This window comes from Ischnura elegans, chromosome 8 (assembly GCF_921293095.1).
Source record: "Ischnura elegans chromosome 8, ioIscEleg1.1, whole genome shotgun sequence".
In the NCBI taxonomy this organism is placed as follows: Eukaryota; Metazoa; Arthropoda; class Insecta; order Odonata; family Coenagrionidae; genus Ischnura; species Ischnura elegans.
Genome location: NC_060253.1, coordinates 83,038,967 through 83,060,906, shown reverse-complemented (window position 1 = coordinate 83,060,906; position 21,940 = coordinate 83,038,967). Strand labels below are relative to the sequence as shown.

Sequence of the window (21,940 nt, the reverse complement as noted above, 5' to 3'; positions counted from 1 at the left end):
TGAAAGCCTCCGCCTTCATTATGGTACTTTTTATTCCCTGATTTCATATGGTGTCGTACTTTCAGTAATTTCCTCAAGAGTGAAGAGTATACTTTTAATAAAAAAAAAGTTGATTAGGACCATGTGTAATGAGTAGGGACATGCAAAAGGTGGGGTTATTTTATTGCCAGAAGTGGTGATATATTTTTACAAAAGCGATGTTGTTTTGTACTGAAATCAGTGTTATTTTAACGGAAAAATATTTTATGCAGACTCAGAGCCATGCTTTCAGTGGCCCACCGATTGCCCTAAATTTGGGATATTATTAACCGGGGATAATTTAAGCAATAATATACATGCAGCATTGACTGAATTCACCTATTTTATATATTTTATCCTTCGCATATCCATATATCCAGCTTACAAAAAGAGAGAAATTACTTTTACTGTCTGTAATTTCAAATGAAATATTACTATTTTGACAATAATTGTCTTCTTTTAGATTTATTCTATTGTCTGTTAACACACCAACCTTTTTCAATCCTTCCTAGTGGGGACTTCGCATTCTCTCGGACCCCGAGGGTAGTTGGGCTCCCTCCTTTCGTGGTTTATAACCCTACCAGCAGCATTGGTTCGCTGTAAACTCATGTCTTGTTTATATGAACTAGCTATATGGGTAATTGTTGCTTGCACGTATATTGCAGACTTCCAATTAAATTCCTCGTTTTATTCTGAGAAATTCCAAATTTTGAACGAAGCTCTACCGTCAGTATTAATGGATTTAATGGATTAAGAATTTCCAGGTTGATTTTTATACTGAAATCGAGATACATGTTAATATTTATGGTAGAATTAGGTTTCAAAATAGTAAACGGTGCTCAAAAGACAAAGAATCAAATTCTACGGTTATATTTTTTGAGAGAATATATATTTTTCAAACTAACTGAATGAACAATTGTGACAGCGATTTCCCTTGATTTCCAGCGATTTCGATTGCGACAGCGAATTCCCTTGCCACAAAGAGGGGTAAAATAAGACGAGGGGTTCGGGTACATGCTCCCGGATTTCAGTGGTACTGCCTGTGTTCAACTGTGTTGGGTCCCGAAACCAAGACTTTGCAAACCCACGAATGTCATAAAAGGAGGAGAGCAAGGAAACGTATATTTTCGGCATTCGCCCGCCGGCATAGGAAAATCTCAGATGACAGAACAGAAAATTTCAGCTTTCCTCTCCCAAGTCAAGAGATATCCTGCCACGTATTTTCGTCGTTAGTAGCGATAAGGCTTGTATGATGTTGGGCACGATATGGTGGAAGTTCTTTATATTATTAAAATAAGACATTGCAATATTTCCACTGAGTTTTATTATTACACAACGCGCTTCATCGTTACAAACAATATTATTGTCATTATTACAACATCACACTTGATAATGTTGTTTGTAACGACAAAATGAGTTGTGTAATAATAATACTCAGTGGAAATATTACAATGTCTTATTTTAATAATAAGTAGCGAAAGGGTTAACTCTCTATAGAATGTGTGTTGTGCATTAGGTTACTTTGAACCCTCCAGCAATTTTATTAAGTCTATCAGCAGATTCCCATGGCATTTTGGCTACTTTGTAGAGATCGTGTGAACACAGTTTACACATCCTCCTGACAAACAAGATGGCTTATTTCCTAATTGTTTCTTTGTGAAAATCATGAATTTTTTCACTGCATGTGCTGCTTTCTGACGCCATTAACCATAATATGAATTGTATAATCATTTGCCGCCCATTACAAAAAATGAAAAAAGACAAGTTTAAAAATCTAGCTAAATATTATCTTCTCGAAAAGTGTTTTTACTCAGTAAATGACTATCTTTCATCTGTTCATTACATTGTACTTACACACATTTTTTCATAAGATTGTACTTGGATATATTTTTTTCATGACATGCCTTATATATGTACTTGCATTAGTAAATCTTTTGTAATGTTTCTTCTGGGCAAATAAAAAAAATCTAATCAAATCTAACCTATCTTTGGTTGAAAGATCTTTAGACTGAATAAATTATTACTATTATTATAAACTGAAATAAAATTATTTATGAAATAAAATATTCTCATGATATTCCTTGCCAATTGCCTAAATATAGACAAACCTCAGCCATGCGTGGGTTCCACCCTCCATGTCCCCATTGCAACTGCTTCAGCTTCTCCACGCTCAGCAGCACGTTGACCTTGTCGCCAACACTGAACGTAGGGTGATGTGAGGGCGACCCACCCACACCAGGGGTGCCGCTGGCCCCCCCGCCGCTGCACAAACCCCCTGGGCTTTGGATGCTGGCATTCACCAACTGCTGCTCCACGTCTTGGCCTTCATTGAAACACATACAAACATATAAAAGACATTAAAAAATCGAGATTTAAAGATCAAGGAAAGCAAACTCCTCCCACATAGGTATTTGCACAGTTTAATTAGTCAATCAGATTTTATTCAAAGGGGTTCATTAGATGCCAATGCAATTACCTATCTTTTCTTCCAGAAATTCAGGGCCACCAACAGCAGGGTGATAGCAAAGCATTAAATACAGACTATAAACTGAATGTCATATACATATCTGTACTTGGGTATTTAACGTATGACCAAAAGGATGCTGGCTTGCAAAGGCTCATGGGTCCAGGCAGACATCTCGTAGCCTTTGCCCCAGTGTTGAGTTGGTTAGTACTCCAAGCGATTTAAATACATATTTACAATATTTCATATTTGCCATTAAAATACAAATTTAAATGAAATGATAAAAGATTTGAAGCTCAGCAGCATAATTTAAAAAGTTAATGATGCTCAAAATACGATTCTCGAAAATTTTGATGCCTATTAAAATTGACAGAGACAAATAACACATGGAATAATCCAATTGTTACTATACTATCAACTATAATAATTATAGATACACTACCACTTTCCCCAAAAAAACAGTGCACATTTCACAAGACATCTCTTTGAAAAAAATGCAACTACCACCACTACCATTCTTCACAGTTGTCATCAATGACATTGGAAGTCAAAATTTTCATAATAAGTCAGTATGTGTGGAGTTTGCCTAGCAATTTGTAGAGTAATAGCATTTACTTAATAAGCAATGAGCATCGATCAAAAGTATTTATCCTACCTATCTGACTACCTTCCTTGACAAAAGCTCAAATAATCCATGATTGAAGACTGTTGACTTGAAACAACATATGAGAGTTCACCATAGACCTACTCTAAGGTACATATTTCTGTCAGCTGATTAGCAGCGTCATTCAACTAAGATTGATTTACGTGTAAATAGATTAGCATGGTTAGACTGTTTGCACAGCACAACTGGGAAAGTCAAACTACTGAAGGTCATACTATTCAGTGACATCCCAATTAAATCACGTATTTACACAAGGCAAACAGACTTTTGCCTTACAACTGAGAGAGTCATACAACTGAAGGTTGTTCAACTAAGGTTACACCAAAGCCGTCAATAAATTAAGTTTTTCTTCCTAGTGTTTGCATGACAATAGTAAACAGTTTATAGCAAGGAAATGAAGTGAAGTTTCACAGGACTTAAAAGCCCATTTTTATTTTAACTTCTCAATTTTCTGCTCTGTAAATACAAAGCTTCTCATGGTAACATAACAACAAACCTCACGCAAGTCCGAGTATCATGTAATTCAGGTAGGTTTTGAAAATTCTAAGCATGGTACTGGAAATCTTGAAGTCACCAGAATCTTCTGATTTTTCCAATATCAAGTGTCGCATGATTCAGACTTAATGTTGAAAGCAATTAAATCACCCTAAGGCAGTGTCACAAAATGGAAGAGAATGCACAGAGGTGAATAGGAGAGACTCACCTAGGACGGGCAGGTGGTCCCTGTAGTAGAATCCACCTAATCCAGGCTGGACATACTTGAGGTCAACTTTACCCTTGTGACCCACTCGGTACACATTGGTCGATCCAGTCCCCGTCCACGTCACATTTGCCACTGACCTTCCAGATTCATTGTCCCACCCACGAATGTCAATCACACGACCCGTTTTCCCTGGAAATAAAAATATAGAGATATTTACAGAGCTATCAAAATGTTAAACTACCATAATATGGTAACAACAAATCTATACCCTGATTGAAAAGTGGGAGACTGGGGTTTATGCCTATTTTTTACTCCATGTCAGTTAAATCAGACCTTACCACCACCAACTTTGATTTCAACAAAAATTGGTACTCTTTAGATTTCACCAATTTAAAGACAAACTATCAATACTTATTAATACAAAAGACTGGCAATTTTCCACATAAAAAGGCTTGATTACAGCTGGTTTGATACAGTTTGTATCATTGTCATCATATTGGACATTGACCAGAACCGTCAAAAGCTGGTAAAAAGTTACATGCCACATACTATATTTCATAGTTACGAAATATCATATTAACATATAGTCTAAAGGAAAAGGAGAGATAAATTACCGCAAATTCAATTATGAAAACATATTTCATTCCAAGTAAGATTCAATGTACAACACAAAATCATGAAGCTTCCCTAAAAAAATCATCCTAGCTCACTGATCAAAAACATTATCTTTACAAAAATTTTTTGCAAAAGTCACAGATTACAATTATGCCAAATCATGTTTTAAGGAAGACAAACATGTAATATATATTTCATCACGGGATTCCTCTGTTGGAAGATTAGTTTTATTTAATCAAACTCGCAATTTTCCATGCCCATGAACCCAGTATGTTAGAGAAACAGTTATTCTATAGGTTTACAGAGACTAGCAATTACCATTCCATCCACCTCAAACAGAAATGAAAGTCATAGAATAGCTAATAATGAGAGGCACCCACCTTCTCCACCATCTTGGTTACCCCAGTCCCAATCTAAGCCTCGCATCACCTTTGCTCCAACGAATATCCCCTTCAGTTGCATTTTGAAGCAACCCATCCTCGGAACTTGATTCTCACTGCAAAATTGATTTCTTAGATTATTTATCTGCATCAGATATGTACATGCACACACTAATTTGGTACCTTTAAAGGCAGCTTCCCCAAAAATGGAGATACAAAATATGATGGTTCTAACACTTCTTTCTCACTTAACAACAGCCATACAATCAAAAATTAATTTAAGATAAAAAAACACTACATCAACAACTGAAACCAAAGAATACAACCGGACATACAACCACCCTGCATAAGTTTCATAATTTGAAAGTTAAATTCCGGTTCAATATTATCACACAGCCGCATATGAGGACTGCAATAATTAATTTCATGTTTTATGATATAGTTTCAGTTAACTATAATACTAAGAACTCCGCTGGTGAGACAGTAAAATGACTTCACTTTCACTTAATATTTTGAGAGAGGTGGGTTATATTTGGAAAAATAAGTATAGGACGAGCAATCTGTCATGTCACAAACTTCACCAGTCCATTCTCAATAGATTGAATGTAATTATTCAATTTCTCTAGATACCCACTATCCATTTTCGTGAAATCCAGGTGGAATCTATCTCATCACACAGAAGAAGTTATGAAACATATGTTGAAATATATAAATCTAGGTAACAGCCAATATTTTGGGTGCTTTCCAATCACCTTGCGCAGATGAGCTCACATCGCAACAGATTGAAACACACTAGCGCAGACAAACAATGGTGCAGGATGTGTTCCCATCTGTTTAGCGCAGATGACGTCACACCTGCGATTGGAACACGCTCTGAGCTAAACAGTTGAAAAAAGATCAGTGCAGATACGCAATTGGAAAGCATTCTTTAACTGCTATAGTTGTTGTGGCGACAGTCATAAGTTTATGTTTAATATTTATGTTTAGTATCTATGTATGGTATCTTTGTACTTTATTGTTGAGTGAGTAGTTAGTTGTTCACCGCTGATATGTAACAGGATAAAAGATATAGAGTTCAGGAGTTTAGAAATAAACCTAGTAATTATTCCTAAAACATATTCAATGAAATTTAAATCCGATAACACTATGAAGCCCGGGAAAGACTAATTCAAGGCAGCCTTTGGTAATTTGAAACCAACTCACCCACAGAACACAACTGTTTCATCAAGCTACTTCCAATAACAGATTTATGAGCCCTTAGGCCAGGAGGGAATTTTCACTATGATGAAAATGAAGGCCAAGCAAATACGTGTAAAAGCATACCCCAGGGAGTTGGCCGTCTCAAATCTCTGGAACACATGGGTGAGGTCATGCATGTCACTCATATAGCATGCTGTACAAAGATCATAATCTTCACATTGGATACACTTCCAGCGCATTCCGGCAATGCCACACTTTCGGCACGCATCACAAATAATATTTGGATGCTTCACTCCTGTGAATGAAAGCAGATGCACAAAAATATTTTAATACCTTCACTTCACTGCATTATTCAGATGATGGATAATACACTTTCTAATAAAAAGTACAAGGAACGCCCAAAAAGAAAGTACAAAATATTTTAGAATTGGAACACCTTCCAATTAAAATTTAAAGGGCAAGTGCCATTATAAGCTCTAATTTTTTCCAAATTATCACCATTAAGATCGATACACATTTGATGACTCAGTACCAGCTTCTGTTAATGCTTGTGGAACACAGGGATGGGCGGGACCAAAAACACATGTAACTACTAGATACAGTAAAACCTCTTTACATCGTAATGGAAGGGACCAAAATTTGGGCAATTTGATGTATGTTCACTATAGAGAGGTTTTAGTGATAGGTACCATTTTTTCATATCCTTTGGAAATGAAGGCACTATTGTCTTTTAAACCATTATATTTATGTGTTTAAACAAACATGCATGCATTAGTGAACATGTATTTATTATTTAATAATTACAGAAAGTGAACGCTATTGCATAATTTTTACCATGATTCAAGAGAAAATGATGTGATCTTTCTCAATTCAACAGTCACTTAAAATGATTGGGATAGTTGGATACCTTTTTTCTTATTTACTGTTAGGTATACTCTCATATGGAACAAAATGGCCACAACATGATTAACGTGAAAATTAAAACAAAATAAGGAATATAAGAAAAATAAGCGTGAAACATTTATTGCTGAAAATATCATTCCATGTATGTAATCACGGCTGCATTAATGGTCTCTTGTTGCCTCGGTACGATTTGCGGAGGTAGTTAGGCCGTCTTGGGGGTATCTCCTCGGTATGATAAGTAGAGGTTTTATGAGATAAAGAGGTTCACTACAATGAGATTTTCGTATAAATTTACATGTAAATCAGACGGGACCGTAGGGGTGGTATGAAGTGTGGAGGTTTACGATGTGAAGAGGTTCACTACATAGAGGTTTTACTGTATAAATATTATCCATACTTTGACAATTTGTATTCTGAATTGGTAATAGAATTTTGGAAGTATTTTGTAACTAAAAAATGTACAGCAGACTCCCGATTATCTGGCTGTGGTTTATTCGTGTTGCGGCTTGTCCATTAATGTTTGTTCACCCGTTCCACGTTTTCCACGATCTTTATAAAAAAATTAATCAGATGCAAAAGCAACAGGATATTTGCATTTTAATGCAAGGCTACACCAGCTCGCTGGCGCACGACTCTTGGCTCTTGTGTTTACGTCAACTCGTATGCCCTAGATGCCCTAGTAACGAGGGTCTCGGGTGACGCATCGAGTTTCACTAATGCGCTCCGATGGCGACGTCCTCTGGCGGGCGGAGGACATACTTAAGATCTTTCAGGCGCGAGATGCGAAACACCACGGAGCATCAAAAGCTTTTACATTGAAATTCACCGTCTGGGGAAGCTACCAGAATTCAGCACGCTCTCCCGACCAGAAAGAGCATAGCGGCAAAAGAAAATTAATTCAACGGTCTAACTAAACATATGGGTCATGAACACAGGGGTACAAAGGAAATGAAAATATGTCACCTAAAGTCCTGCATTAAATTTCCAATGACACTTCTTCAAATTAAAATAAAAAATAGAATATAAATATTTTTACAAAACACTTTATCCAAATAAAGTATAATATGAGCTAAAAAGTAAAAATTAGCTTTTCATCACTCGAAGACTAAAGCGTTGATGCCGATTAGGTTTCTTAGAAATGAGTGTAGAGTAACCTCATACGTTAGCAGCGATCGGCATGCAATATTAATCAGGGTTCCCACTCCAACTACATCACAAAATTCACGGTTTTTTCCAGGTTTTCACGGTCTAAATGTCATCAAATTCACGGTGAATAGATAAGGCATTTTAGGCAGAAATATTGATCACGTAACAATCATCGGCCGCACGCTAACTAAAAATGTAACAAACGCAACTGATGCCTTGAATGCAAACGCAGCAATGGAAGTGCTATCTCTCATGACGTCACCTATCGTTAGCAAAATTCATGTCCGGCTAAAAGGGTGTAAGTGGGAAAATGAAGAGAGTAGGGTGGCAGGGAAGTGAAGAAGTGCCTGATTTTTTTGACAGAGTCTTCCAATCGCAGGCTTAAGGTCAATGTGCTGTCATGACACGCACGGACCAATTAATAATTGCGCTTTGAATACACGGGTGTAGATGAATGTGTGGACTGTATCTGCACGTGACTCCACTTTGAAACATGATCGAAAGATGGATTTTTCTTTTAATCCACCAATCGTAGCTCTACAAATAGGTTTGAGAGATTTCTAAGGTTTCATGACAAATTTCACGGCTATTTCCAGGTTTTTTCACGGTAGATGAAATTCACGGCTTCTTCACGGTTTTAAGGTTTTCACGGTTGAGTGGGAACCCTGACCAGGCTTATTATTTCCATTAGAATCCTCTAATTTTTTGAATTTTTTCTATTCACTTTTTGACAAGGAATGTTTCAAGATTACTTGGACGTCTGCTCTTGCATGCAGACAACGATCAGAGGCAGGAAAAAAACATTTGAATGAATTTAGAATATTCTTCAATGGTTAACCAATCGCAAATGAAGATAAATTTTGCCTACAATCTATGATTCTATATATTTCATATCGCAAATGCACAATTATTGCTATGGCCATGAAATCAGTTGAATATGGACTGAAGGGACCGGAGATTTCATCGCACTTGAACATATTAATGCCGCGACTAGTCAAGGTCAAACTGGAGAGGAAGGGAATAGCAGAAGTGTAGGCAGCTGGGGAAGTGGGAGTAGAGATAGCATGATTCATAGCCGGACACTCGCCTGCGTAGACAAATTGAAAAAAAGTCCTGGTTTCCTATAACTGCTGCTGCGCGATGAGGTGATTGCATGCCCTTCATGGAAGCTCAGTGTTCATGTTATATAAAAATCACGGTGAGCGATTGCGTTCAGTGATCATGGAACTGCGTCCCGCAGCAGTTGCATACTGGGCAACTTGCGCGAGACGCGACTCCGCAATGTGGTACCTGACATTGTAGTTTCAGACATCGTTCAGCGGTTTTGAAGCATTTGCGCAAACCAATTTGCTGAATCCGTGATCGTACAGACATGGGTGTAGGGTTTTTGGAAACCAGGCATTTCAATGAGCAGTAAGAATATGAGTACAATCACATTATCGCCGCTAAAATGATTTCGGTCAGTAAAAGATACATATGTATGATTCCGGAGAGCAACCTGCAATAATAGACCAAGTCCAAGAATAGTAGAAAATTGCTTGATTTTCATGAATTATGAAAATTACATGAAATTTAAGCGAAAGTTTGGATTTTTTGTGTTTTCCGATTATTTGTGCCGCCTCTCTCCATCATTAGCCCAGATAATCGGGAGTACGCTGTATAATTAAAATTAAAACACTTAACTGTAGGCCAGTTCAGATTACGCTACCGATGCTGCCCTAAAAAAGTTTTAACCTAATGTTAAAATTAACTTAGAACCATAGCAAAAATTATGGACAGATAAGTGACCTGTAAAAATGACCGCGAACCTGAGCCTCTGGTTCCGTGCCCCCAGAATCCATTCACTGTGCCTGAACTGTTGCTCATGCCTTTTGTTTCTTCCCACTAACTGTTGAAGGGTCCATGTATGCATAGTATCACTTAATGCATCCGAGCTGCAGGTTTTTCTGCTAGAGGCAAATGGAAAACTTCCCCCACCGCCTGATTAAATGTTTTAGTTCCCCCCAATTCTTAAGGGTTTGTATTTTGTATGAATTGAATGAACACGAAATCAAAATGAATGCATGATCAAAAATGAACGGCCAGAGGAAACTAACAGCCTCCAAAAAAATGAACACCCCGAGGAAACTAATGGCCTCCGAGAAATAAACGCCCTAGGGAAACAAACAGCTTCAGAAAATTGGATACCCAATCCAAATATTGGGGCATTAGAAATGTTCAGCGGTGAAACTGTTTTTGTGGATGAAGGGGAATGGTAGAGAAGAAAGGGGAGGGGCTTGGTTGTCTATGATGCACTTAGGCAGTCTTGGGTGGTCTGCATTGTAACCGCCATCTGTTGTAACCACAATGCACTTGCAGGAGTAATCTGCAGTTGAAAATACCTCTTGGTGAGCATGCCTGTAGGACCATATACGCCTCACACGTTCAAAGCAGACATGAACAGTGAACAGGGAGTTTTAAAGAACTGTTCATTTTCGAATTGGTTCATTTCAGTGAACAGTTCATTTTGGCAGTACGGTTCTTTATGACCCATCACTACTGCTAATGATAGAATGCCTAGCCTAAAATGCAATTACACAGTGCTTATGCCCAAATTTATCACGAGCCCTCATATATGTACGTAAAGATTGTAAAGATCTCTAACATTACAAAAAAATAATTTTACAGGTACATATTAAGAATTGTATGCATTTAGAATCTCTACTCTTTCTTAGTATGAAATTGCATTGAAAATTTCCATTTACAAACTTAAATGCCTATTGAGATGATTTGAAAATTTGAAATTATGTATATAAAAAGGTTTCTAATAGGGTTTCCACTAATTTGAAAAGCCCCATGATAAAAAGAAGAACACAATGGTAATTTCCACACTTTTAATGTCACAACTCAGCAACCGACCATGGTTTCAACACGTAAGTGTCATTTTCAAGGTTGAAAAACCAAGGTTGTGCAACCTTGAAAATGACACTTAAGTGTTGAAACCATGGTCGGTTGCTGAGTTGTGACATTAAAAGTGTGGAAATTACCATTGTGTCCTTCTTTTTATCATGGATATAAAGAACTTCCACAAAATCGAGCCGGATACCATTTTATACGTTGAAAAGCCCCTATCAATAAATCCTCACCAGGTCCAAATCGAAGCAATTGATTTTTCCTCAAGGAATTCATTGCATTTCCAGTGCTCTTATAGGTGAGTGTAAAGATACAACTCCATGTAATCAGAGTTGATAACCAAAATTTAAAAAAAAGAAAGTTAAAGCCTTACTCAAGTTCACTTTCCGATTGTGCAACTTTCCTTTGATATATTAAACATATTTTCAGTGGTTTGAGTGAGGCCACTAGCATGATAGAAATCCACAAAAAATCTGCTGGGTATGTGCATGCTACAAATACACCAGGAAATTTGTTCCACAGAAAAAAACTGAAAGGCGAGTATGTGTGTTCTTTTCATATTGCATCGTTGGTATTATTCTATTTCCCTCAGAGTTTTCAGGTTTTCACCAAGTTCGTGCATATCTGAGTTGAGATTTCTTTGAAATGATACGTAACTTTGAGTTTTAGTGGTCTATGCCAATTTTTTACCGTGCATGATGGTACAAGTGGTGCCATCTTTTATCTAATTAGCACTATATATGTGCGTGATTAAGGGTCTCGTTTATGTTCACGGTTGAGGTTTTTGCCAATGGTCGATTAAAACAAGTGAGATAGCAAAGAGTGATTTCATTTTTCAGCATAAACAGCTGGAGCTAGTTCTGTTGCTCATTCGCTTCGCCCACTTGAATCCTCGGGATTGTTGATATAATTCTCAAAAAATAATATGATGTCCAAATTTTCACACGCAATCATGCCAATATCTTGAAGTCAGAAGTGGAGTTTGATGCAAACTAAGAGGAAGTTGCATCGAACTCCACTTCAGACCTTCAGATACTGCAGGGTTTGCAAGGGAGACTGTCAGGCATCAGGCATACAACAGCACAGTGGAAATCTGGTGAACATGAGAGCATCCACGACTCATTGCAGAAGCCTTCATACATTTTTTAATTGATAAAAATATGGTAATCAGTATGGGGGAAATCCTCACGAATCTGAATGTGTGTGCTTGAGGCCCACATGGAAATTTATCAAAGCCTGCTACACACGGTGAATGATCATGCGAATGATCATGCTGAATGATCACGTGATCATTCACAGGATCATGCGAGCAAAATAGAACAGGTTCTAATTTTCACTGAATGATCATGAGCATGAAGGTTCATTCGCGAGCTGTTCTGTTATATACGGTGAATGATCAGGAGAATGAAATCATTCGCCGTGTATGGCGGCCTTTAGGGCAATTTTGGTAGGTGAGCGAGAGTTATTGCAAGTTTGAGTTTTTTGTTTGTTTTGATTGTAATCTTGTTGTCGTACTTTGATTTTATTTTGCCTTCTCCACGCAATCCCACTCTCTACACCCAATTCTTTGACATGTCTGTTAAAGTGAAGGGCCTTGAGGAATTCTATTAATTCAACTACTGAACCGCCATACATTGATTAATTGTATCAATTTGCAAGAAAATAATTCATGGAACACATAATACCACATGAAAGACAGAAGTACGCATACAGAGATGCTGTGTAACAACAATACAGAATACCTAATTAGCCAAGAATTTTCATCATGAAGAACTTAGATGGTATGAAAAGCTCAGGGAGTTGATAGGGCCTTACCAGCCGGAGCATTGTCTACCACCCGAAGGTCAAACGATCCCTGGTAGCCAACGCGATAGTTGGTCCTGGTACCAGAGTCCCAGAGCACAACTACCGTCTTATCCGGAGACGTCTGGCTGCCGGCCCTGCCAAGCTCCACGACGGTGCCGACGTGTCCCTCGCCGCCATCTTGGTTCCCCCACTTCCAGTGCGGGCCACGCACTACCCGCACGCCCACGTCTAACATCACCCCCTCCCCTCCACACCCCTCACGGCTGGCTCATCCACAAAGCGAGACCCACCACAATGCCCTCTCTGCAAAGAGAAATAAACAAATTACAGTAGAATCCTGACTAAAGTTTTTTTTCGGGGAGGAATGCAGAATATCACAAAAGAAGGACCTGCCTTTTTATTTTAAGGTTTTTAGTAGGGATGAGTCTATTCCATTTTTAAAATTGTGATTCTTTCAAATCGAATCCCGATTCTGATTTCATCGAATTGTATTCACACTAACACGTGGGATATTCATTCGTCAGAAACATTGCTTTTAGTTGCCATTTGCCCTTAAAATTAAAATTTAGGAATTGAATGGAATAAAATAACAAAGATAATAGAAACAATGGAAAAATCAATTTCCGTATGATATGCATGGAATCAGCTTATACCACGCTCCACGACATGCAGGGTGGTCAGAAATTCAGTGACACACTACCATAAACGTTATAGAGTACATAAACCTATACAACAAATTACCTAAAAATTTTTTTGCTTCATTGCACCATTTCCGAGCTATTTGCGATTGAAGTTACCCAATCAGAGCACTGCAAGGTGAATAACAACATCCTTAGAGAGGCGTAGTATAGAGAGAAGTAGTTTCAAAGCACCAGCCAGAAAAAGCGAAAAGAAAAAAGAATTTTACTCTCAAACCAATTCGAACATCGGTGTTTCAGTTCCACAACAACGCAGGTGTTTCAGTAACACAAGTGGCAGGAAGCAAGACTCCATGTCCGAAGATTTTTGTTTCAAATGATTGGTTATTATTGGAATGGAGGGGTTATTCTCACAAATTTTGAGCATCAGTCAAGCATAGGTTGCGTAAACTTGCCCCGTTCCTGTCAAAATTTTCCTCCATTGTAATACTTATTTTAAAAATTTTATTGAATTTATTTTCCTTATAATAAATCAAACATTATTGCCATCAGTACAGCCACTCTTGATTTATAAATGGTATTACTAAACTGTTCATTGATTGTTAGGCAATATGAAGTTTGCTGGGCACTAAATGGTATTGCAAGCAGCAATAAAAAATTTTCCATCGATTTAATATGCTCTCCCCAAAGAATGTGTTATGTGGAGGTTATCAGAATGTTATTGAGGACAGTTATCAACATTAAAATCATCTTCAAGGAAAACCTCGTGGACTGTTGACCAAAAGAAAACTACTGCCAGTAATAATCATCACTGCTTGAAAATCTGAGACTGTGAAAAATCACACATGTGATTACAAAACACCAAACTAATCCTAATTGCCATTATTTCATAAATCTGGCCATTGTTTGTGGTTATTTCTGCAGCCTATTCAGTAGCTGCCTTAGCCTTGACTCTCAGAACAGCCAGATTTTGAGCTAATGACCAAATCTTTGTCCTATTGAAAATATTGGACTTAAAGAAAAGCTGAGCTTTACCAATAAAAAAGAATTTCTTAATCATAGCTGAACACTGGTCTCATTCAATCATCTGGCCCATCAGTATTATCTTTATCAATGACTCTGAAACCACCTCCACACTCCTGTTACTCAGACTCATTCGATTGCTAAGTCTTCCTGCAATGCCTTTCACTTAATTACTTTAACCAAGTTGATGAGTGCATTCCCATTGTGAATCCCCTGAAGGCAAGGATCCAAACCTGAAAACTACATCAAATGTCTTTTACCAGTAGGACACACTACATTACCCACTAGTAAAGTTAAAAGGAGGTTGAAAATTGCTATGATTCTCTTCTGCAGCTAGGTTATAATTTGCACTAAATAAAAAAATTGTGCAGGAAGAAAATACTGGCAGTCGGCAGGTTACAGATTAGTTAGACTCCAGAGAATGTACTCATTAATGTATATTAATGTGAAAGTACAAAGTTCTTCTTTCTTAATTTAATCCAGAGAATGTCTTTAAGTCAGATTTGTAAATGACTCAAGTGCGTAATCAGTCAATCACTAATATATAAGAACAGCACAAAAAATAAAAGTAATACTACTGAAATTTTCCTAAAAAAACTGCTATCACAAACACATAGATATTAAAAAATACCATACATTAAGCGAGACAGGAGAAATTTATAACAAATATAATACCTGACCAGTTACTTGATGTTACTTCTATGGCTTGCTTACCGAGGGGGAATTTTTTAAACAGAGAGATAGGTTAGTTATAATGTGATGGCCCTTGTGCCAGATAATCAGGATTTGATTTCTCTGTACAGGAAGAGGAGTTAAATATTGGCAGTGCAAAATCTTAAAATGTTGATAATTTTACGTAAGTGGAGCCTATCCATGAGAATGGAATGACTATTTCAGGACTTGGAAATCCTATATATGTCTTTAAAAGTCATTCATTAATACTGGTAGGAGTGTAAGAAACAACTTTGAAGAACCACATCAGAGTGCTGAATTGCAGCAATATAATTAAGGCTGAGGAAATAGTAAAAACGTCTTCTTTGGCAATCCAGAGTTAAAATACATCGAACCAATGGCTATACAACCTTCCTCATGATGCTAATACTTACTGGGAACAATTCATACAAAATAGAAACCCTTAAGAATTGGGGGGAACTAAAACATTTAATCAGGCGGTGGGGGAAGTTTTCCATTTGCCTAAAGCAGAAAAACCTGCAGCTCGGATGCATTAAGTGATACTATGTATACATGGACCCTTCAACAGTAAGTGGGAAGAAACAAAGGCATGAGCAACAGTTCAGGCACAGTGAATGGATTCTGGGGGACACGGAACCAGAGCCCCTCTCGTGCGAAAAAATGGGTAAACGGTGCTTGCCGCAGAGGGGTAGGTGAAATCGAAGGGGGAGAGAGATTTGGGGGTCTTCTACCCAGACGACCCCTTTCGCCGAGTTATATGGCTATTAGGGGCGGATTCGCGATAAGAACCGGGGCAAATCTGTAGGGGGCCGGGTAACAGTAGTGGAGAAAAAGAATCCGGGAGAATGGCGTTTGAGAGGATTGTAAACACAGATGAGGTTGCAGATAAACGGGAAGACAACAGTACAGGGGCCCCGACACTCAAACTAAGTATTCAGTAAGAATCATTCGAGGACGCAAACACGCAGATGCGGTAATGATAAATAACAGTAGTTTCACATCACAGAAAATACATATCAACCGATTTTAATGTATTGAAAGATGCTATTCAGACGCAATGCAAAGAGTAAAAATATTGTCCTGATCAGTAAGCTGTGCTTGGCAACTTTACTATTGGACTAAAATGTATAACTTTGCAACACTTGTTTTTGTAAGACGGTGCAGTCACAAGGAAAACGACAACGGAACGAGAATATTCATACAAGCTGTCGATGTAGCCTGAGGTGACTTTCGAAAGATCTAATAAGTCTACGAACTCTTCGTGGCAGTCCGATACTCTTTAAGGACTGAGAACTTGGGCCTTAAACACAACGAACAGCCTGCTTAAGGTTTGAATAGAAGCATCATATATATATTTTTACAGGTTAATCGCACAAAACTTAACAATCAATGAATAAACACAACATTTTCATTCGTTTGTCGGTGAACTTAGAAACGTTCAAAAGGTCCCACCAATACCAGCGTTTGACAACATAGCAAGTCGATTAGAAAATATTTCATGAGTATTGACGTCAGATATTCTTCGTGCATAATTAAATTTCACGAAAGCAATGAATAAATCAACATAAACTTAAAACAAACTTGTGTAACAACGATGAAGGTTAAGTAACAAAATGACGATTTCACCAATCTCTGGGACGACGGTGAAGCTAAAGAGTCAAAATAATAAATTTCGATATCGTCTCAAACTTACCTTGAACTTCGAAATCGTAAGGAATCAACAGCAACAACAAAAACTCAAAAGAACGTGAAGTTTGACAGTAACAACTGCTACCAGTCTCTCCCGAAAATCCACGATTGTGCGCTGAAGTAACGCACCCTGCTGTTACGTTTCGAAACAAAATTTCGACCGCCCATCAGCGCGCGTTTGTTGTCATCTGCAAGAGCAGGTGGTTGTTTACGTCGGTTTTCGTATACTGTGATTCACATCTAATGCAGCTGTGGATTAGTGATTGGATTAAGTGACTATTACAATTGTAATCCCTCTGCCTTGTTAATTTCTCTATATGCCACGTATTTATGGGAACTCATTTTCATGTTTCTCGGAATAGGTTTGAAGTAAAACGAAACTTTACTGTGTTACAATAATGTCCAATACGATTGTTGTAATTAGGGACTTCCAGCCAGGAGATGATGTTTATTGTAAGGAGCTGGTACGTGAAGCTACCATGTCCACTGTGAATGCGTCTTTCATGACTGGTTTGACTCAAGAAATAACATTTCAGGGAATAGTCATATGTGCTGCGGTCATGTTTATTTTTCTCGGCGTACCTCTAAGTTATTGTCTGGCGGCGATACCAGTGTTTCTGTTTTTAATGTACATATTTATTTGGCTTGGACATACAATGAAGGCCATAGAACTGACGCAGGAAATGAATAATATTGCAAGAATGTACATGTCCTCCAAACATACTGGATTTTGGGTGGCTGAGGTGTATGACCCTCCACTTTTGCTTGGTGGCCTCAAGAAGAATTTAAGGTTCGAGACTGTCACTGAAAAGGAGTTTCTTACCAGAAATATAAATGTCAACTCTTCAAAAAAATTGGTATGTATCGCCATCGAGTTTGGCGTATTAAAGTATATTCGTATGAAAATGATGCTGCTTATTCTATTTGTATAACGTTTTTTGTTCCTCAAACCTTGAAATTCATGTACACTACTCATAGTGGGTAATGTGGGGTGAATTAAATAATGATGATTTGTATAATGTGTCGTCCTACTTGATACCAATAGCTTTGTTATGTTGTCGAATTATATTTCTAATTATCATTTCCATGACATGGAAAGTGACTGGTTACGACAACGCCTCTTCTTTTCACATGAAGTTGACTACCATAGGTAAAACTATTAACTCTTAACAATCCAACTTGATGTGTGCACGCTCCTAAAATTATTGCTTAAATATGAAAGCAGTGTAGATATACTAGTCTTAGTGTGCCCTAGTAACGATCCATCAAAATTGAAACTAGATTTGAGTGGAGTCTGCAGTTGTAGTTGTCTGATCGCATGTTCTGTTTTGCCGTGAGAGGAGAAGCTTCTGTAGTACTTCTCTCACTCGTTTAGCGTTAAAAGTCCTCGAAACTGTGGGAATAAATGAAAACATTTTGTGTGCCTGCTTTAATTGTCTGTTTAGTCTCACTTAGTATCTCACTGTATTGATTATTTATTTCCAATAAATGCCTCTTATGTTATATATTTTCAGATTTGCTTTCATCATTGCATAACTCTAAGCAAATTTTAATGTATTATCCTGTCAATTCTTACGAATAAAACCATTATGAATTTTAAACTAGTTCATGCTATCTGTGCCACTGTTTTGGTTGTTGACTTAATTGTCATGAAGGAACTCCTTTGGAATTTTTTTTGCTGGAGAGGGACTTTTGATTTGGGAAATCTACTTAAAAATTGTTGTTACTCAAGTTTTTTTACATATTAAGTACCTTGCAGTATAAAAAATATCACATGCCCTTTAATATTTTTGCTGATGCTTTACGGAGACTGATGGGCTGAGGGTAATGAATTTTTCTCATCGCAAGTGAAAACAGTTGTTGACTCATGAAAAAAAATATGCTTGCTCTTCAACATCTAAAATCTCCATGGTGGGGTGCATGAGCCTCATTTATTTCCTTCTCATGGCAGCTGAATCAAGTACAGTTGAGGACCTCAAATCCAGAAAGCTTGGGACCGAAGGGCTTCTGGATTTCTGGTCTTCATAGTATATTTAGTAAATTAATTAATTTATACATGTGCTCAGGCTCTTGTACTTGATATTTGATATCCTTGTGTGTCCCTGACAAGGTTCTTGGGGTATGTCCATGAGGGTGGGCCGAAAAAAGGTTTTTTTTCCTGATCAAATTTGCCCTATGCAGGAAAGTTGCGAAATGATATAAGGATCTCACACACAAAATTTTTTTCAAATCGAATGATATTAACCACTGCCGCCCGAGCTCTAAAGTTTAAAATTTTGCGAAAAATCAGGCTGATTTCAGAATTAAACGGCTATGAAGACGAATTTTATGAAAATATGGGATAATGGATAATATCTAAGAGTAGATACATGTTTATAGTTTATGAAAATGAAATTTGAAGTTTATTTGACAAAATCTATGGTTCAAACAATGCCTATGAATTAACAACAAAATTATAGTATAGACCACCCGCACAACACAACTCAATTTTGCCTACGTTTATAAAATTCCATGTTGGGGGCTAAATTGTAGGTAAAATAATATTTATTTCGATTGAATTTAATTTTTTAGCAAATAAGTCATCATATGGTAGTAAATAATCCCACAAAAAGTAAAAATAAGGTAAATTATTTTAAATTAACATCAATCATAATGACGAATAGCGTAACTGTGGAGCTATTTTCAGCAAGAAATTCAGCCAAGGCTGAGAAAGAACAGAACCTGAACACCAAGCATTTCACTAAGTAACTCTTTGCTAGTTTTGTGAAGAAACTACCTAGAACTCACTCACCACGAGGAAGAGGCTACCATCGAGTTCCACTCGTGTCCCTCCAACCAACCTTCCAAACGATTACGGGAGGATTGACACAATGGAGAAAATAGAGAAAAAGCGTACCAGGTGTGGAGTGGAGTGCGTTATATTTGTTGCACCCGAAAAGTTCAGGGGTAATGATTTGCCCACTTATGAAGAGATGATGAAAATGTTTTTGTACTCTCGGTACATTGAAGAAGAAAGTTAAAATTACATTATTTCTGTCCCGGGAATCGCGGAGACAGTGGCTTATGCCATTGAAGACATTTGGCATAGATCCTCTATTCCAGTTGTTGGATGTAGGAAAATTGTTACACGAATCATTCAATATCATGGAAACAATCGCAATATTCTTCGATTTGAAAAAAATTTTGTGTGCGAGATCCTTATATCATATCGCAACTTTCCCGCATAGGGAAAATTTGATCAGGAAAAAAAAACCTTTTTTCGGCCCACCCTAATGTCCATAGTATGTGCTAAATTCCTACTCATCCCAGAACAAGGCTTGGAGAGTGGTGCCACGAGGTGGCAAGTCAAAACACTATGCAGACGAATTTTCAAATGTTCTGGATTTCGGGGTTTCCGGGTTTCGGGATTCCTGATTAGAGGTCCTCAACTGTATTGTCAATTTCAGGACTGAAGAAACTTCTTTTGCATGGATTATTCACAGAGGAATTGCTCTTGGGCCTTTAACTAGTTCAGGCCCTCCATCTCGGCTGTATTTTTGATGGAAGACTCACTTATCATCTTCAGGGCTAGTTAGACCCAAGAATAATTTACTCACTGTCAGAACTGCTTTATGTGTGTCATAAGATGTTAGTCTTGCTTGTGGATGTGTGTACTTACAATTAGTGTAGTTGAACATTGGGGCAACACTCCAATTTGCGCTTACGTTAATATTTATCGAATTTCTTTGTACAAAATTTACCAACTCATATTTCAGCAATTTACTTATGCGATTGCCAAGATAATAAATTTTGGGGACGTGTCAGTTTTTAATTTCTGTGTGGGGTCAAACCAAGTTTTCTTACTCTTTTCCATGTGTTACTAATCAACCATTATTATTTTTGTAGGTGGTAGGAACTGTAGCAATTGCAAAGAGCCGAACACATCCAGACGATTGCGCTCGTCTCAGGCGCTTATCTGTGGCCCCCTTGTATCGAGGCCACGGCATTGGTACGGCACTCACTGAGGTTGCCCTGTCGTTTTGCCGTTCCTGTGGCTACACGCGTACGGAAGCAGTGACCTCCGAGTGCCACGATGCTGCACGCAGGCTCTTGATGAGCAAAGGGTTTGAAATGCACCAGATGTACCACAGGCCCATTTTGGGTCGACTAGTTGCTGTTATCATGTATGAGCTTGTTTTGAAATTTCGATCAGCTCCTACTAGTCAGGAGCCGTGAGTCAATTTGGAGATAAATGCACGGGGAATGAGTTTACCATGGCCTAAATCCGTTAACTGTGGGACTAGAATATGAGCTCCAAATGATCCAAGCCTCAGGTATTGTCTTCCCCAAGCATCTGACTCTCCTCCGAGTTGTGTTGTAATTGTATTGGCAGGTGTAAGAAATCCTTCTTTTCCTGTCATTGAAGTTCCTTAACCACAAGAGATAAGTCAAGCTCTTGTTCTTTGCAGTATATATTAAAGTGGGAAACAAATTATTGAAGAGTGTTTTGCATCGGTAGTATTTTGATCCCTGAAATAATAGCTTGGATTCAGCCCCTCATGTGATCACCAGGTATCGCTTAATTGAAATATCTTATATTCATGATGGTATCTTTAAGTTTTTCAAAGTTTGTTTAATATCCAGTGCTTCAGTGCAAATGTTGATTTGAAAGGGTGTGGGTGAAGCTCATAAGCCGCAGGCCTATGGGATTTCTCTCAGACAATAGGGGGCCAGCAATGGTGTCCATCTTGCACCTCAAGGGTTTTTAATGCCTGGGGTGTCTTAAGGTGTGAGATTTGAACTCAGAATCCTTTGTTCATCAACCTAATGCTCTATCCACACGGCTAACATAGTCCCCTGGACTATGAGATGCGACCATCATTTCTTGTAGTACAGCAGACTCCCGATTATCCGGCTGCGGTTTATCCGGGTTGCGGATTATCCGTGCATGAGTTTCACTCTCGCTCAATTTTTCCGCAGTCTTTATAAAAAAATAAAATCGGATGCACAATCATTGGAATTTCTACATTAATGCTAGGATGCACTGGGCTTATAATTTTTATTAGATTCCCCTTCATAAAGCGGAAGCAATCACACGCTAGCTGCATTCACGGGAGCACCATGTTC

The 21,940-nt window shown here is 37.9% G+C and overlaps 2 protein-coding genes across 2 annotated transcripts in view; one reads left to right on the top strand and one right to left on the bottom strand.

Annotated features, from left to right (window-relative positions):
• Window positions 1-16,959, bottom strand: part of LOC124163408 (E3 ubiquitin-protein ligase MIB2) — a 74,780-nt gene extending 57,821 nt beyond the window's left edge. Inside the window, exons 1-6 of the mRNA XM_046540293.1 lie at window positions 16,839-16,959; window positions 12,801-13,094; window positions 6,168-6,339; window positions 4,845-4,960; window positions 3,850-4,038; window positions 2,127-2,341 (exon numbers count right to left, since the gene is read on the bottom strand). Of these exons, the coding sequence (XP_046396249.1) occupies window positions 2,127-2,341; window positions 3,850-4,038; window positions 4,845-4,960; window positions 6,168-6,339; window positions 12,801-13,026 (918 nt within the window). The 5' untranslated portion in view covers window positions 13,027-13,094; window positions 16,839-16,959. The remainder of the gene's footprint in view (window positions 1-2,126; window positions 2,342-3,849; window positions 4,039-4,844; window positions 4,961-6,167; window positions 6,340-12,800; window positions 13,095-16,838) is intronic.
• Window positions 16,960-17,028: 69 nt separating this feature from the next.
• Window positions 17,029-21,704, top strand: LOC124163406. The gene is made up of 2 exons (XM_046540291.1): window positions 17,029-17,691; window positions 20,720-21,704. Exons 1-2 carry the CDS (start codon window positions 17,233-17,235, stop codon window positions 21,047-21,049), a joined length of 789 nt encoding a protein of 262 aa, XP_046396247.1. The 5' UTR covers window positions 17,029-17,232; the 3' UTR covers window positions 21,050-21,704.
• Window positions 21,705-21,940: the final 236 nt, after the last annotated feature.

Excerpts from the sequence above, each read along its gene's own strand:
- LOC124163406 (XM_046540291.1), top strand. The coding sequence starts at position 17,233 with ATGTCCAATACGATTGTTGTAATTAGGGACTTCCAGCCAGGAGATGAT. Across the intron at positions 17,692-20,719 it reads TCAACTCTTCAAAAAAATTG|GTGGTAGGAACTGTAGCAAT; the intron begins GTATGTATCGCC and ends TTATTTTTGTAG.